Source organism: Anolis carolinensis, chromosome 3 (genome assembly GCF_035594765.1).
Source record: "Anolis carolinensis isolate JA03-04 chromosome 3, rAnoCar3.1.pri, whole genome shotgun sequence".
In the NCBI taxonomy this organism is placed as follows: Eukaryota; Metazoa; Chordata; class Lepidosauria; order Squamata; family Dactyloidae; genus Anolis; species Anolis carolinensis.
In genome coordinates, this window is record NC_085843.1 from 458,516 (window position 1) to 475,788 (window position 17,273).

The window sequence follows — 17,273 nt, forward strand, 5'->3', positions numbered from 1 at the left end:
GTAGGATTATTACAGACCAAACTCCCTTGTGTGACTAATTCCTGATATAAATTCAGGACCTTTATTGTCAGAACAGACTCCTGTATATTCTCCAGATTGAGCCTCATCCATGCCCCTCTCCCAAGTCTCCTGGAGAAACACTCTATCATTTTTCCTGATGAAATGGTGAATCTGTTTTGCTAGTTCAAATGAAATACAGTAGAGTCTCACTTAACTAAGATAAACGGGCCAGCAGAATCATGGATAAGCGAAAATATTGGATCATAAGGAGGGATTAATAAAAAAGCCTATTAAACAAAAAATTACATTATGGTTTTACAAATTAAGCACCAAAACATCATGTTTTACAACAAATTGACAGAAAAAGCAGTTCAATACACAGTAATGTTATGTAGGAATTACTGTATTTACGAATTTAGCACCAAAACATTGCAACATTTACTACTAAAAGGCAGACTGCCTTGGATGATACAGAACATTGGATAAGTGAAGCTTGGATAAATGAGAGTCTACTGTAGTGTCGTGAAAGGATGCATGCCTGAAAAGTGCATCACCAACATGAAAAGCTTGAAATGCTCTGTGTAGGGGACCCCTATGGGGTCAAATACGACTGTTCTCTCCAATATGAATTCCATGTCTCTGTAGATTTCAACTCTCAGAGAGATTCTATTCACACGGCATGCGTTTATAAGGTTTCTCCCCGGTGTGAGTCCTTTGATGCGAGCGTAGATTTGAACTCTGAGTAAAGCTATTTCCACACTCTTGGCATGTATAGGGTTTCTCCCCGGTGTGAGTCCTTTGATGTTTCCATAGACTTTCACTGTCAGTGAAACTCTTTTCACACTACAGGCATGTATAGGGTTTCTCCCCGGTGTGAGTCCTTTGATGTTTACGTAGACTTCCACTCTGAGTGAAGCTCTTTTCACACTCCAGGCATGTATAGGGTTTCTCCCCAGTGTCATGGAACCAAGTCCCAGGGCTGAATTTCCAAGCCCTGAACTTGGAGTCATAACATAAATAACCCTGGAAGCACCTGGCAGAAGAAGATAGAATGAGCCTGGGAACTCAGGGTTGAAAGTATAAACAATTATAATTGGTATAGTGTGTGGGAATAGTAGAAATGTGATACAAAGGGTGGGATTTGATGATGATATTTGCGTGTGGTGTTACGTTGCAGCAGAGGTGATAAAAATGAGTGTATGTAAACATTAGGTCATTCTCGACTTTTCCAAAGTCATGTATTCTTCAATAAAGATTGGATTTGAGAGCAGCTATCTCTGATCTGCGTTCAGACTGATCCTTTGAAGTGAGCCTGACAATTAAGTCGAGAATCCCGTTCTCACCCTCCTGCGAATTCGCAGTGAAGTGATAATGAGTGGAGAAGGAGATCAAAGCCCAAATGGAGCAGAGAGGCCTTTGCCAGGGGCCCGGCCGTTGGGGGAAGAGACGCTGCAAGCCATAGCTTCCTCTACGGGGTACCCCAGGCCGAACGGCGTGACCCAGAGGATTCCCAGAGGAGGAAGAGGCGTTTCGGCGGCGGCAGAAACCAGTTGGGGATCTGGAGGAAGCATGCCGGAGACCGTGGCCCTGCGGTTATCCATCCTGGAAACTAATTTATCCAGGCTGTCGGAAACCGTGGGGAGGTTGGTGCCACTATTGGAAGAGAATCTCCAGAAGGAGCCCACCCGATATGGCGCCGAGACAGAGCCACGTAAGAAAGAAGATTGGAGCCAGAGGGGCCAGCGCGCCTCAACGCAGAGCCCCGTGGCGGCGAGGAGCGAGGGGGATGAAGAATACTGGCAGGAACTGGAGTTCCGAGACAGAATGGCGCGTGAAGTGGAGCGCCAGCAAGCTCTGGGAACTCTGAGGCCGCCAACTCCAACAGAACTTCCAACCCAACTTCCAACCCCCCGAATGGGCGTCGGGGTGGAAAGACCACTGAGGCCAGGGATCGGGTCCAGTGGGTTAGCGGACGAAGGCGGAGAGGAGCCGGAGATCCAGGAAGAGGATGAGGATGTGCCGTACGACGAGGGAAGGCGAGGTGCGGGGGCTACAGCGAGGCCCGCATTCGGATGGGTAGAAGGGCCGACAGCGGCGGCAGAATTTCGGGAGCCGCGCAGAACGACCGCCGGAGTGGGGCGCGGCGTGTTCAAAGGGGCCGTCCAAGGAAACCCGATGCAACCCTTCCCCATGCCTCCCAGACAGCATCAACGGGCCGCAGAATGGATGCAAAGGAGGGAAGATCTCAAACTGGAATACGGAGGGGAATCATCTGAACTGAACTTTTTCCTCATTAGCATCAGAGGATATATAGAAGACAATGCACACACATTCCCCTCCGAAGCAAGCATGGTTCGGGCCATCGGCAACACACTAAAGAGAGGAGCGGCCAGCTGGTATGTGCAACTACATGCCAGACGCGACCCGTGCCTGAGGTCAGTGCCCCGCTTCCTCGCCGCACTGGAAAACCGGTTCAGAGACCGGCTAGAGCAATTGAGGGCTCGAGACCAGCTTAAAGGAATAAAGCAGAGGGACAAAACGGTGCCCGAGTACGCAGAAGAATTCCTCCATCTCGCGGAAAAGGTACCAGAGTGGTCTGAAGTGACCAAAGTGGAGATATTCAAAGAGGGACTACGCCCCGAGGTTTTTAGTTGGGCGGCGCACAGAGACGACCCAGAAACACTCCAGGGCTGGATACAACTAGCGGGGCGCGTCGAATCCACCCTGGCCCAAGTGAAGCGTTTCAGGGGCGGCGGCGGCCAGCAAAGACCGGCGGCGAGAGGTCGAGGAGAAACGAGGAAGCAGGAAAGGCCCGGAGGGAGGCCGGGGATCCCCTTCAAAGGAGATGACAACAAACCCAAACCGGGATGCTTTGTATGTGGGAAGACGGGCCATCGAGCAGCAGAATGTTGGGCCCGGAAGGGGGAGCCGCCAAAACCCTCAAAGCCCAAGCCAGCAACCGGGAGGCGTGCGGAGGAGGAGGTGCGAGCCCCAGAATCTCAGGAAAGGCTGGTGAGTCGGGACAAACGCATGATAGTAGTGCCAATCTGCCTCTCGGGGCTAGAGAATCGGGCCACCTGCAAGGCATTTGTGGATTGTGGTTGTTCTAGAAATATTATAACTCCGGAACTAGCAGGAGCGCTGAAATGCCAGCAGACGTTGCTTGACTCCCCAATTGCATTTTCGCAGCTAGATGGATCAGTTGCTGCTGGGGAAGTATCTACAAAGGAAATACGAGGGGTCCCATGTAAAATAGGCAAATGGGAAGGAAGAATATCCTTTGTGGTAGCCCCTATTGCCACATACCACGTAATATTAGGGATCCCATGGCTCGAACAGGCTAATCCTGAAGTAGATTGGAGAGGAAAGAGCCTAGCATTTAAAGAACAACAGACGCAATGGGAGATAAGCAAAATTGCAGGAGAGGAGGACGAGGGAGATGAAGCAGGTGAAATAGACCCACAGCTATTGCCACCTGAATACAGAGACTTTGTGGATGTTTTCAATCAGAAAGAGGCAAGTAAATTACCTCCCAAGAGGAATATAGAAGTAGAAATTGAAATAACCCCAGGAGCAAACTTACCAAAACCAAAAGTGTATCCCATGTCTGTTCAGGAGAAGGAGGAATTGAGGAAATATATTGATAAGAACCTGGCGCGAGGCTTCATTAAGCCATCCAATTCTCCTCTCGGAGCCCCAGTGTTATTTAGGAGAAAGAAAGACAACTCCCTAAGATTGTGCATTGACTATAGAAATTTAAATGCAATTACTAAGGACAATAAATACCCTATGCCCTTAGTAAAGGATTTAATTACCGTATTGAAGAAAGGGAGCATATTTACTAAACTTGATTTAATTGAAGCATATCATAAATTAAGAATCAAACCTGAGGATACTTGGAAAACTGCATTTTCCTGCGCATTCGGCCATTTTGAATATAAAATTTTGCCATTCGGATTAAAAAATGGCGGCAGTTGCTTTATGCAGCTTATAAATGAAATACTGCACCCATTGTTGTAGCGAGGGGTATTCATATTCCTTGATGATATCTTGATCGTGAGCGAAGATAAAGAAAAGCACGTGGAATTGGTCCGGGAAGTTTTGCAAAGACTAAGGGAAGCAAAGCTGTACGCAAAACTGTCCAAATGTGAATTTAATAAAACTCAAATTGACTTTCTGGGGTATCGGATATCTCCAGAAGGGTTAGCTATGGACCCGTCTAAAGTATCAGACGTAAAAGAATGGGGAGTACCTCAAACAAGGAGGCAATTGCAATCATTTCTGGGGTTTGCAAATTTTTATAGATCCTTCATAAAAGGCTTTGCGCAAATAACCGCACCCCTTACTGAACTTTTAAAAACAAAAGGGAAAGGGGAGACAGCAAAAGTGAAAGCTCCTGGCGCCAAACTGAGTTGGACGCCAGAATGCCAAAAGGCATTTGAAACCCTAAAAGGATGCTTCACAGAAGAACCCATCCTAAAACACCCCGATATCCGGAGCCCTTTCATAATCCATTGCGATGCTTCAGACTGTGCATACGGGGCAGTACTATTGCAAAAGGATCAAAATGGGAACTTAAAACCTTGTGGATATTTGTCCCGGAAGTTCAGTGAAACTGAAAAATGTTGGCCCATATGGGAAAAAGAGGCATTAGCCATATTAAAAGCCTTAGAATGCTGGCGACACTTCCTCGAAGGGAGCGGAATCCCATTTGAAATTTGGTCTGACCATAAGAACCTCCAGTATTTAAAATCTCCTCGAAAATTGTCCCCCAAACAAATTAGATGGGCACAATACTTCAGCAGGTTCGATTTCCAATTAAAGTTTTTCCAAGGGAAGCAGAATGTCTTGGCAGATGCTCTTTCACGCATGCCTCAACACGAAGGCATAACCACAGCAAAAGAGGGAACAATATTCTCTGATAAACAATGGGGCTTAGCTGTCAGGACAAGAGCGCAAACCCAAAAAGAGAACACTGCTATTATTGAACTCGACGGGGAAAATAGTTGGGGAAAAGAACTGAAACAGTCTTATGAAGGAGATCAGTGGATCGCATCCAACGCAGAAAAGGGGGAGCAGAAGGGGGGATTTTGGTTTGTGAACAAGAAACTGTATATCCCAGCAATATTAAGGATTAAGATTTTGCATCGTTTTCACAATAACCAGAGCGCTGGTCATACAGGAATTACAAAAACAACAAAGGCAATAGCAAAACATTGTTGGTGGCCAGGAATGAGGAAGGACATAAAGAATCATGTTGTTCAATGTGATGATTGTGCCAGAAATAAATCGAGAGGAGGGAAGCCAATGGGATTATTACAAACAGTAGCGGAACCTACCAGGCCTTGGGAATGTGTAGCTATGGACTTTGTGGGGGAACTGCCGGTTAGCAAAGGACATCGTTATATTTGGACAGTATTAGACCTGTTTTCTAAACAGGCCCACTTTATAGCACTGACGAAATTACCATCGGCAGAGAAACTAGCTGAATTATACATAAACCATATTTACAAACTTCATGGATGTCCCAGTAGAGTGGTCAGTGACAGAGGGGTTCAATTCACAGCAAAATTTTGGGAAAAATTCTTGGAAATGCTAGGAGCAGAAAGGAGTCTAAGTTCTGCTTTTCACCCCATGACAAACGGGGCAGTAGAACGTACTCAACAGACGCTTGGGCAGTTCCTTCGAATGTACTCTAACATGAGACAAAATGACTGGTCTAGGTGGCTGGCTTTTGCAGAACTAGCTTTTAATTCGACTATACATTCAGCAACAAATAAAACTCCCTTTGAAGTAGTTTACGGGTATGAAATACAGCCTCTGCCCCAGTTGCCAAGATGGACAGAGAATGAAGAAACAGGGGCAGGGAAATGGAAAACTCAAATGCTAGAATGCTGGAGTCAAGTGACTGCATCCTTAAAGGAAGCACACAAAAAGTATAAAACGTTCGCAGACAGAAAAAGGGTGGAAGGCGATAAATTGGAGAAAGGAGATCTAGTGTGGTTAAGTACCCAAAACATCAAATTGGGGCTACCTTCGAGAAAATTGGGCCCCAAATATATTGGACCATTCAGAATACAGGGTGTTATCAATGAAGTAACTTTCCAGTTGGCATTGCCAAAAAGTTTAGGGAAAATACACCCAGTATTCCATCGCAGCTTACTGAAAAAGTATATGGGGACTTTGGACAAAATGGACACATAGAGTTATTGTTTGATTTATTTCAGGATTGTGATGAAGGAAGAACCGAAGAGGAGGACGAAGAAAAAGAGGGCGCCATGTCATGGAACCAAGTCCCAGGGCTGAATTTCCAAGCCCTGAACTTGGAGTCATAACATAAATAACCCTGGAAGCACCTGGCAGAAGAAGATAGAATGAGCCTGGGAACTCAGGGTTGAAAGTATAAACAATTATAATTGGTATAGTGTGTGGGAATAGTAGAAATGTGATACAAAGGGTGGGATTTGATGATGATATTTGCGTGTGGTGTTACGTTGCAGCAGAGGTGATAAAAATGAGTGTATGTAAACATTAGGTCATTCTCGACTTTTCCAAAGTCATGTATTCTTCAATAAAGATTGGATTTGAGAGCAGCTATCTCTGATCTGCGTTCAGACTGATCCTTTGAAGTGAGCCTGACACCCCAGTGTGAGTCCTTTGATGTGAACGTAGATTTGAACTCTGAGTAAAGCTCTTTCCACACTCAAGACATTTATAGGGTTTCTCCCCAGTGTGAGTTCTTTTATGTGAACGCAGATCTGAACTCTGAGTGAAGCTCTTTCCACACTCCAGGCATGAATAGGGTTTCTCCCCAGTGTGAGTCCTTTGATGTAAACGTAGAGCTGAACTCTTAGTGAAGCGCATTCCACACTCCAGGCAAGTATGTGGTTTCTCTCCAGTGTGAGTCCTTTGATGCAAACGTAGATTTCCTCTCCTAGCAAAGCTCTTTCCACACTCCAGGCATGTATAGGGTTTCTCCCCAGTGTGAGTCCTTTGATGTGAACCTAGACTTCCACTCTGAGTGAAGCTCTGTCCACACTCCAGGCATGTATAGGGTTTCTCCTCAGTGTGAGTCCTTTGATGTTTGCATAGACTTCCTCTCTCAGTGAAGCTCTGTCCACACTCCAGGCATGTGTAGGGTTTCTCCCCAGTGTGAGTCCTTTGATGTGAATCCAGATTCACTCTCTGAGCAAAGCTCTTTCCACACTCTAGGCATTTAAAGGGTTTCTCCCCAGTGTGAGTCCTTTGATGTACATCTAGGTGTCCTCTCTGAGCAAAGCTCTTTCCACACTCCAGGCATGTATAGGGTTTCTCCCCAGTGTGAGTCCGCTGATGTTTACGTAAACTTCTCTCAGTGAAGCTCTGTCCACACTCCAGGCATGTATAGGGTTTCTCCCCAGTGTGAGTCCTTTGATGTACATCTAGATTTCCTCTCTGAGCAAAGCTCTTTCCACACTCCAGGCATGTATAGGGTTTCTCCCCAGTGTGAATCCTTTGATGTGAATGTAGATATGAACTCTCAGTGAAGCACTTTCCACACTCCAGGCATGAATAGGGTTTCTCCCCAGTGTGAGTCCGCTGATGTTTACGTAGACTTCCTCTCTCAGTGAAGCTCTGTCCACACTCCAGGCATGTATAGGGTTTCTCCCCAGTGTGAGTCCGCTGATGTTTACGTAGACTTCCTCTCTCAGTGAAGCTCTGTCCACACTCCAGGCATGAATAGGGTTTCTCCCCAGTGTGAGTCCGCTGATGTTTACGTAAACTTCTTCTCTCAGTGAAGCTCTGTCCACACTCCAGGCATGTATAGGGTTTCTCCCCAGTGTGAGTCCTTTGATGTACATCTAGATTTCCTCTCTGAGCAAAGCTCTTTCCACACTCCAGGCATGTATAGGGTTTCTCCCCAGTGTGAATCCTTTGATGTGAATGTAGATATGAACTCTCAGTGAAGCACTTTCCACACTCCAGGCATGAATAGGGTTTCTCCCCAGTGTGAGTCCGCTGATGTTTACGTAGACTTCCTCTCTCAGTGAAGCTCTTTCCGCACTCAAGGCATGAATAGGGTTTCTCCCCAGTGTGAATCATTTGATGTGAATCCAGACTCACTCTCTGAGCAAAGCTCTTTCCGCACTCGAGGCATGAATAGGGTTTCTCCCCAGTGTGAATCCTTTGATGTGAATGTAGATATGAACTCTCAGTGAAGCACTTTCCACACTCCAGGCATGAATAGGGTTTCTCCCCAGTGTGAGTCCGCTGATGTTTACGTAGACTTCTTCTCTCAGTGAAGCTCTGTCCACACTCCAGGCATGTATAGGGTTTCTCCCCAGTGTGAGTCCGCTGATGTGAACGTAGTTTTCCACTAGCAGTGAAGCTCTGTCCACACTCTAGGCATTTAAAGGGTTTCTCCCCAGTGTGAGTCCTTTGATGTACATCTAGATGTCCTCTCTGAGCAAAGCTCTTTCCACACTCCAGGCATGTATACGGTTTCTCCCCAGTGTGAATCCTTTGATGTACATCTAGATTTCCTCTCCTAGCAAAGCTCTTTCCACACTCCAGGCATGTATAGGGTTTCTCCCCAGTGTGAATCTTTTGATGTTTATGCAGACTTCCATTCTCAGTGAAGCTCTGTCCACACTCCAGGCATATATAGGGTTTCTCCCCAGTGTGAGTCCTTTGATGTAAACGTAGAGCTGAACTCTTAGTGAAGCTCTTTCCACACTCCAGGCAAGTATGTGGTTTCTCTCCAGTGTGAGTCCTTTGATGTACATCTAGATGTCCTCTCTGAGCAAAGCTCTTTCCACACTCCAGGCATGTATACGGTTTCTCCCCAGTGTGAATCCTTTGATGTACATCTAGATTTCCTCTCCTAGCAAAGCTCTTTCCACACTCCTGGCAAGTATATGGTTTCTCTCCAGTATGAGTCCTTTGATGCAAATGTAGATGTGCACTCTGAGCAAAGCTCTTTCCACACTCCTGGCATATATAGGGTTTCTCTCCAGTGTGAGTCTTTTGATTTGAACATAGATCTCCACTCTGTGCAAAGCTCTTTCCACACTCCAGGTATTCTGATGCCTTCTCCTCCATGTCAACAGGTGTTTAATTAGAATACAGATTCTTGACTCTTTTCTCCTTTCTTATCTGTAAGTCAGGTCAGGAATTCAGCAAGATCAACACCTTGAGAGGATTTCTTCTTCCTGTATTTCTTTCCTTACAGCACCCAAGACGTGGCTCCACAGAATCCTCATTTCCCTGCTGAAGAAAGAAGCAATAGATCAAGAATGAAATTCGGAAATCTTCTTTATCTCCACGGTTTCCCCCCTTTCCCTTCAAGAATTATGTTGAAAATGGAAATCAAATGTCAAATAACATTATGATTTTACAAATTAAGCACCAAAAATCATGCTTTACAACACGTTTGCCACTTGTTTGGAGTGTGGCAGTGCTTGTGTTGTTGTTGGGCACGTTGGCCCGCTGCGTGTTGCTGCCTAGGTTGGATAAGCGAGACTGTACTGTACCAAGAAATGCAGACTTCGAGGTCTTAAGCACACAAATAGATACCAGCAAAGGCAATTAATTATCTATATCTATATCTACAATAAAATGAATGTTTGTATGTGTGTATGGGCCAGCTTTCTGATTGCCCGGGTGGAATGTGCCAGCTTTCTCATTGGCCGCCACTTTCACAGGCCACTGGGACCGCTGAGGGAAAAACTACTACCAGCAGGCTTCGTTCAGCCTACTCTGTCTCCTCAGAATGACGCTAGCTTTGGTACACTTAACAGCCTTCGGCCTACACTTTTGTAATCAAAAATACCACCAGGAAGACCAGAGCTGGACCAAACTTGACACACATAACCCCTAGGACCCATGAACCCTCTGACAACGGATCTGGACCAAATAGATCCAACATGGCCAACTTCTACTCCCTCACCTCACCCCCCTTCAGTGTTTCTACTGACATGTCTCGGCCTTTGCAGGCTGCTAGGCCCTGCTAGGCCCAAAAAAGGACGCCATCTTCTCTCCTAGGCCCCAAAAGGACGCCATCTTCTCTCCTAGGCCCCAAAAGGACGCCATCTTCTCTCCACGGCCCCAAAAGGCCTCCTCAATATTGTTCCAAAGACGCCAGCTTTTCCCTGGCTCATTGGGATACAGTACTATTCACAGCACACTAAAGAGAAAATAATGACTATCTTTTTAATCTTTCCTTTCATCATCATCATCATCATCTAATTACTTATTAATCGCCCTCCATCCAAGATGCTCTAGGCGATTTACAAGATAAAATTGTAAAGGATAAAAATACATACATACAAATATTGATAAAATTGACATAGATTAAAAGCTCTAGTAAAGAGCCATGTCTTGAGTGCGAGGGTAAAAGGCCCCAACTCACGCATGGCTCTCATCTAGGGCGGCAAGGCATTCCATAAGGCAGGGGCAGAAATAGGAAAATCTCTGCGCCTGGTCCTTTCCAAGTGCACTTCTCTAGGACCCGGTACATAAAGTAAGTCTCGTTGGGATGGTCGTTGCGACCTCCGATGATGGGAGAAGGAGAGACAGTCCCTAAGATACGATGGGCCCTGGCCGTAAAGAGTTTAAAAGTCAGGACTAGCATTTTATATAGACCACGGTAATCAGTGGGAAGCCAATGCAGATGCTGCAGCACTGGTGTTTTGTGGCATTTCATGGGTGTTCTTGTGAGTAGCCTGGCTGCCGCATTTTGAACAATACGGAGCTTTCGGGTCGTGGACATCGGAAGGCCAACATACAGGGCGTTGCAATAGTCCAGCCTAGACGTGACCATGGCATGAATGACCGTTGCCAGAGCCTCATCAGATAGATAGGGAGCCAGTTGCCTCGCTTGTCGTAGGTGGAAAAAGGCCTGTTTGCTGGCAGCAGCGACCTGAGCTTCCATTGTCAGCTGCGAGTCCAAAACGACACCCAGGCTCTTAACGGTGGGCGAAGGAGATAGGGCAGCACCATCGAAGGTGGGTAGCAAGTGGGTCAGACCAGTCGAGCGGCCATGCCAGAGAATCTCGGTCTTCGCTGGGTTCACCTTCAGTCTCCTAGCACGTAGCCAGTTCGACAGAGCCTCCAGACAGAAGGTGAAATTGTCTGGTACTGGCGTTGCTCCAGGCTCCAAGCGCAGAAGGAGTTGGGTGTCGTCCGCATATTGATAGCAGTCTAGGCCGAAACTCCGAACCAAGCTAGCAAGGGGTCTAACGTAGATGTTGAAGAGAAGAGGGGAGAGAATGGCACCTTGGGGTACCCCACATAGGAGGGGAGATCTGTCAGAGACTTGATCCATATACTCCACGCATTGGCCCCGGTTTTGCAGAAATGAGTTGAACCAATTGAGGGCCTGGCCGCGAACTCCGGACATGGCGAGACAGTGAATCATTAGATCGTAGTCAACGGTGTCAAACGCTGCGGTAAGGTCGAGAAGTACCAGTAACGCTGATCCGCCGCTCTCAGACTGGCGACGAAGTTCATCTGTAATGGCAACCAGGACTGTCTCCGTCCCATGGCCTTCGTTCGGCCTACTCTCTCTCTTCAGAACGACGCTAGCTTTGGTACACTTAACAGCCTTCAGCCTACACCTTTGTAATCTAAAACACCACTGGGACCACCAGGAAGGCCCGACATGGACCAAACCTGACACACATAACCCCTAGGACCCATGAACCAACTGACAACGGATCTGGACCAAATACACCCAACATGGCCAACTGTGCATACTGATAATAAAAAACTTTGGGTGCTAGGAATTACAGTTCACTCACACATTCACAGCATTCTGAATCCAACTAATGATGGAAAATAATTATGTTTTAATGCTTCCTTTTAAACAATGGTTGAGGGTATGTTTATGAAAACTTCTACCCTCTCACCTCACCCCCCTTCAGCGCTTCTACTGACATGTCTCTGCCTTTGCAGGCTGCTAGGCCCGGCTAGGCCCAAAGGAGGGGGCCATCTTGTCTCCTCAAGATGGCTCCAAAGAAGGCAGCTTCTGCCTGCCTCATTGCCAGAACTGTCCTTCTACAAGGTAAGACAGTACTTTCCACAATAGACTGAAGAGAAAAAATCACTATCTTTTTAATCTTTGCTGTCATTATGAAAACTTTTATTCCCCCCCCCCACCACCACCACCTTACCCACCCACCACTGGGCCCCTTTGGCCCATCTGCTGACATGTTTTAAGGCCTTCCAGGCTGGCCCCATGCTGCTAGGCCCAAAAGGAGGACGCCATCTTGCCTCAGCATTGCTCCAAAGAAGGCAGCTTTCATCTTCTTTGTAAGGCCCTACTTTTTTCAAAAGACAGCAGAGAACATCATTATCTTTTTAACGATGCCTTTTCATGCTTATGAACACTTCTAGCCTCCAAAGCCCCAATCCCAGCATCCTTTGATCATTTTGCTAACACGTTTCAGGCCTTGCAGGCTGGCTCCATTCTGCTAGGCCGCAAAAGAGGCGGCCATCTTCCCTGTTCAACATGGTTCCAAACAGGGCAGTTTTTGCCTGGATCTTTTGGATACAGCACTCTCCTTCAACAAGGTCAGGCGGCAAGTACGTAAATAGGTTGATCTTGGGCTGATGGAAGTAGCACCACATCAACTAGGAAATAAGGTACCACTTATAAAGTGGGGAGGCAAATTTAACTAATTTATGACATTGGAATGAGGAAGTGCCGTCACAGTGGATGATGAAGCAGCTGTTTCCCACTGTGGCCAGAATCAAACATCCCCTCAGGAGAAGGTTAAATTGCCTCTGCGTCTGTCTCTGTCTCGGTTCTGTGTGTATATGGGCATTGAATGTTTGCCCTATATGTATACGTTCACCCACTCCAAACTTAGAATACAAATAATGCCATTTTCTAATAACCTGGGCACCGCCGGGTCTCCAAGCTAGTTACTTATAAAGCTCTAAACGGTTTGGGACCTGCCTATCTTCGTGACCGCGTCGTCCCCTATGAACCCACCCGATTGCTGAGATCCTCTGGGGAGGCCATCCTCTCGCTTCCGCCCTCCACACAACTGCGTTTGGTGGGGACGAGAGAGAGAGAGAGAGAGGGGGGGGGGCCTTCTTGGCCGTGGCTCCCCGACTGGAACTCCCTCCCCAGGGAGATTAGGTTGACTCCCTCTCTACCTTCCTTCAGGAAACAACTGAAGACTTGGATGTTTCAGGAGGTCTTCGGAGCTACAGTCATTAATTAATCAGCCCCAGAGGGTTGTTTATAATCTATCGTGTACTGTATTTATTACGGTCTTACCATTTATGTGTTTTAAATGTAAATTTTTATCCTGTATTGTTGTTTAAATTGATATATTATATTACTGTTTTATCTTTTTAATATTGCGATTGTGTTGTGTTGCTTATATTTTGTTCTTATATTGTTTTGGGCCGCTGCCCCATGTAAGCCGCCCCGAGTCCCCGCGGGGAGATGATGGCAGGGTATAAATAAAGTTTTATTATTATTTTATTGTATGACACAGCAAACAAGATAGACATGCTGGATTTCATTATTATTATTCTTGTCTGAAATTTGTAAAACACTTTTAATGTAACTTTTGAAATGAAAAAGGATGTTAAACAAGGAGAGCGGGTCTCCAGTGTGAAAGTGATGTGGCTTAAAACTCAGGAAGTCTCCAGGCAGCAAGCAAGGAAGGGCTTCTTCCCCAGAGCGAGGAGGCCTCCAGGCAAGAAGCCCTTCAAGGGGAACCCAGGCCAGGCGACTCCCTTCCAGGCTCGCTCCCGGCGCCCGTCACAGCCCTTTGACAGACCCTGGCCCTTTCCTCCCACGCTGGACATCCTTCCACAAGGGTAGCATTGCAAACTCCTCTCGCTTGACTCCCATCAGAGCCCCTGAAGATGCCTGGAGCGAGTCACAGGCGCAGGCAAAACGTCAGGAGAAAATACTGCTAGAACACACTGGCCATACAGCATGGAAACCCCAGTGATTCCAGCCATGAAAGCCTTCACCAATACATTCATAAAATATTAATTAAAATATTAATTAAAATATCCACAGAAATATTTATTGAAATACTAACTAAAATACTGATGAAAAATAATGTTTTTTGCCTCTTTATTCTAGCACAAAATTGTATACGATGTGATATACTGATGTTGTAATTTCATATTTTTATGGCTGCTTTTGTTTTTGTATTACGATTCGTTGATCTGTGTTGGCTGTGTATACTGTATTTTCGGTGACATGGCACCTTGTTGATCGGAAGCTTCCCACCAGAGTGATTTCCAATCTGGTGGGAAGCTTCCCATCAACAAGGTGCCATGTCAATGAAAATCATCTATCGGACAGGTGGCAAGCGATTTAACCTCAGCAAACTCAAAGCCAAAACCAAGGTCACAACAACATCTGTTATAGGACTTCAATATGCCGATGATAACGTAGTCTGTGCGCATTCAGAAGACGACCCACAAGCCACTCTAAACACCTTTGCAGAAGCAGACGAGAAGCTCGGCCTCTCACTGAACATCAAGGAAACCAAAGTGCTCTTCCCGCAGTCGTCAGCCAATCTCTTTGCAAGGCCAGGAATACAGCTTAATGGTATAACGTTAGCTAAAGTCAACCCTTTCCGCTCCTCGGGCAGCCACCTCTCCACAAAAATCAGTATCAACATGTAAATACAACACCGCCTGAGCTCTGCGAGTGCAGCATTCTTCCGAATGGAAGCAGAGAGTGTCTGAGGATCGGGACATCCATACGGAGACCAAGGGGGCTTGTTTACAAAGTACTGTCCTCCCAAACCTGCACTGCGCCTGCGAAACATAGATACAGTAGAGTCTCACTTATCCAAGCCTCGCTTATCCAAGCCTCTGGATTATCCAAGCCATTTTAGTATTCAATGTTTTCAATATATTGTGATATTTTGGTGCTAAATTCATAAATAGAGTAATTACAACATAACATTACTGAGTATAGAACTACTTTTTCTGTCAAATTTGCTGTATAACATGAAGTTTTGGTGCTTAATTTGTAAAATCATAACCTAATTTGATGTTTAATGGGCTTTTCCTTAATCTCTCCTTATTATCCAAGATATTCGCTTATCCAAGCTTCCGCCGGCCCGTTTAGCTTGGATAAGTGAGACTCTACTGTAATCTACAGACATCACACTCAACTCCTGGAGCGATTCCACTGCAGATCTCTTGGGAAGACAAGCAGAAGACTCCCAACACAAGAACGGGAAACGGAAGGTTGATGGACAGAAAGATTTAAAGATGGGCTTGAATCTAACCTCAAAAACGGTGGCATAGACACCGAGAGAGAACTGGGAAGCCCTGGCCCTTGAGAGCGCTAACTGGAGGTCAGCTGTGACCAGCAGTGCTGTGCAATTTGAAGAGGCACAAATGGAGGGCGAAAGGGAGAAACATGCCAAGAGGGAGGCCCGAGTCCTTTTTGGGAGAGGGGCAGGATACAAATAAAAATTATTATTATTATTTAGACATATAATCATAAAAATATTCACAAAATATCTGCAGAAATATAAACATTCTCCCAAAGATTAATCATAAAATGCTCACTAAAATATTTGCCGAAATGTTTGCATTTACACTGCCCAAAGGAGGTGGAGTTTTTAGGATTCTATCCTAACTGTTGCAATGGATCGCCCCAGTGTCCTGTGGGTCAGGGAACCATTAATGGTCCCTTCCTTTTCCCCCTCAGCCGCCTAAGCGGAAAAGGGCCTGAGCCTGTGAGGAATGGTGGGAGTTGGAGTCCAAAACACCTGGCCCAGCCTGGCATAATGTCTTTATCAATTAAATTGTTATATATGGTTTATTAAGTGTGTAATGTGTTTATTTGGTTATTTGAATTTTTTGGTTGAATATATTTAATGTTACATATTTTTTGCTGCTTTTAACAATTGTGCCTCGCTTGGAACCCCACCCGTGGGAGAGGAAAAAAGCGGGATAATAGATAAATAAATAATAGACAAAATATTTGCAGAAATATTTACACAAAGTAATCATAAAATATTCATTAAAATATTTAGTAAAAAAAAACATTCATAAAAAATGTCCTGGATGATGGAAGACACGGCGAAGGGGGCGAGAGGGAGGGAGGGAGAGGGAGGGATCCTGGGGTGGCTGTGAGATTTCTGGGCTGCCCGGCCATGTTCCAGCAGCACTCCCTACTGGCATTTCGCCCACATCTGTGGCAGGCATCGTCAGGGGTGGTGCGGTCTGTTGGAAACGAGGCAAGCGGGGTTTGTCTATGTCCCTGCGGAGTGATGCCCAGGGAGGGAGGGAGGGAGACAGAACTCTGGCCTGGCAATTAATTAATCACCTTGAATAGCTCTGAATGGCCTTGCAGCTCCAAGGCCTGTCTGCTTCCTGCCTGAGGGAATCCTTGGTTGGAAAGGGCGAGCTGCTGGCCCTGATTTGTTTCCTGCCTGGATCTCCCCCCGTTTCCTGGGTGTTGCCCTTTACTTATTGTCCTGACTTTAGAGGGTTTTTTCCCAGTACAGACGGTGTTCCTGCTCACGGTTCCCTCCTCCCTGTTGGAATCCCACCCCCCGCCGCCTGTTTCTGGGGGACTCCGGGGGCCCCTCGGTGGTGGTCAGAGGGGTCCGGCCTGTCAGTCTTCTCCAATAACAGGCTGATTCACCCAGTCAGGAAGCAGCCAGGCCCTGAAGCGGGAGGACTCCCTGAGGGCGCCTTGGCCCGGTCCCTGAGGGGCAGGCAGGCAGGCCGCGCCGCCATTCCCCTCTCCCCCGGGGCCACTCCACCCCTCCCTCCAGGCCTCACCTCCTCCTCCCGCGTCCTTCCTTCTTTCGGCTCCGGTCGAGGCTTCCTTCCTTCCTTCCTTCCTTCTTTCGGCTTCCTTCCTTCCTTCCTTCCTTCCTTCCTTCCTTCCTTCCTTCCTTCCTTCTTTCTTTCTTTCTTTCTTTCTTTCTCTTTTTCTCCTCAGACGACGACGCCGCGCTCGCCTCTGCCTCCTAAAATGGCGGCGGATGAGGGAAAGAGGGAGGGCGGGGCTGAGTGACGTCACCACCAGGGAAAGAGAAGAGGCGGGCCCTGCGCAGGGCAGCCGCGCTCCTGATTGGCCCCCCGGGAGGCCCGTCCGTCGCTCTGGGGACGGGGCTCATTTGCATGTTTAAAGGGGAAGCGGCGGGTTCGAGGGAGGCCGGCCTCACGTACCCACTCCCTCCATGTTAATAATCATAATCAAAAATAATGCAGAGGGTTGGCAGAGACGCCTTGGGCCATTGAGTCCAACCCCCTTCTACATTTGTGCACCAAAATCACAAGCA

General features: G+C 46.8%; 1 protein-coding gene across 7 annotated transcripts in view; it reads right to left on the reverse strand.

Moving 5' to 3' along the window:
• Positions 1–387: 387 nt before the first annotated feature.
• The window catches only part of LOC134297958 (zinc finger protein 850-like), a 103,173-nt gene continuing 86,287 nt past the window's right edge, over positions 388–17,273 (reverse strand). For 3 of the 7 annotated variants that reach the window (XM_062977004.1, XM_062977001.1, XM_062977002.1), the window contains one exon: positions 388–9,249. In XM_062977004.1, coding sequence (XP_062833074.1) covers positions 6,595–9,081 — 2,487 coding nt within the window. In that variant the 5' untranslated portion in view covers positions 9,082–9,249 and the 3' untranslated portion in view covers positions 388–6,594. Of the gene's footprint in view, positions 9,250–16,767; positions 16,838–17,273 lie in introns of those variants that run through there. The other 4 variants (XM_062977005.1, XM_062977000.1, XM_062977006.1 and 1 more) reach the window with 3 other exon arrangements.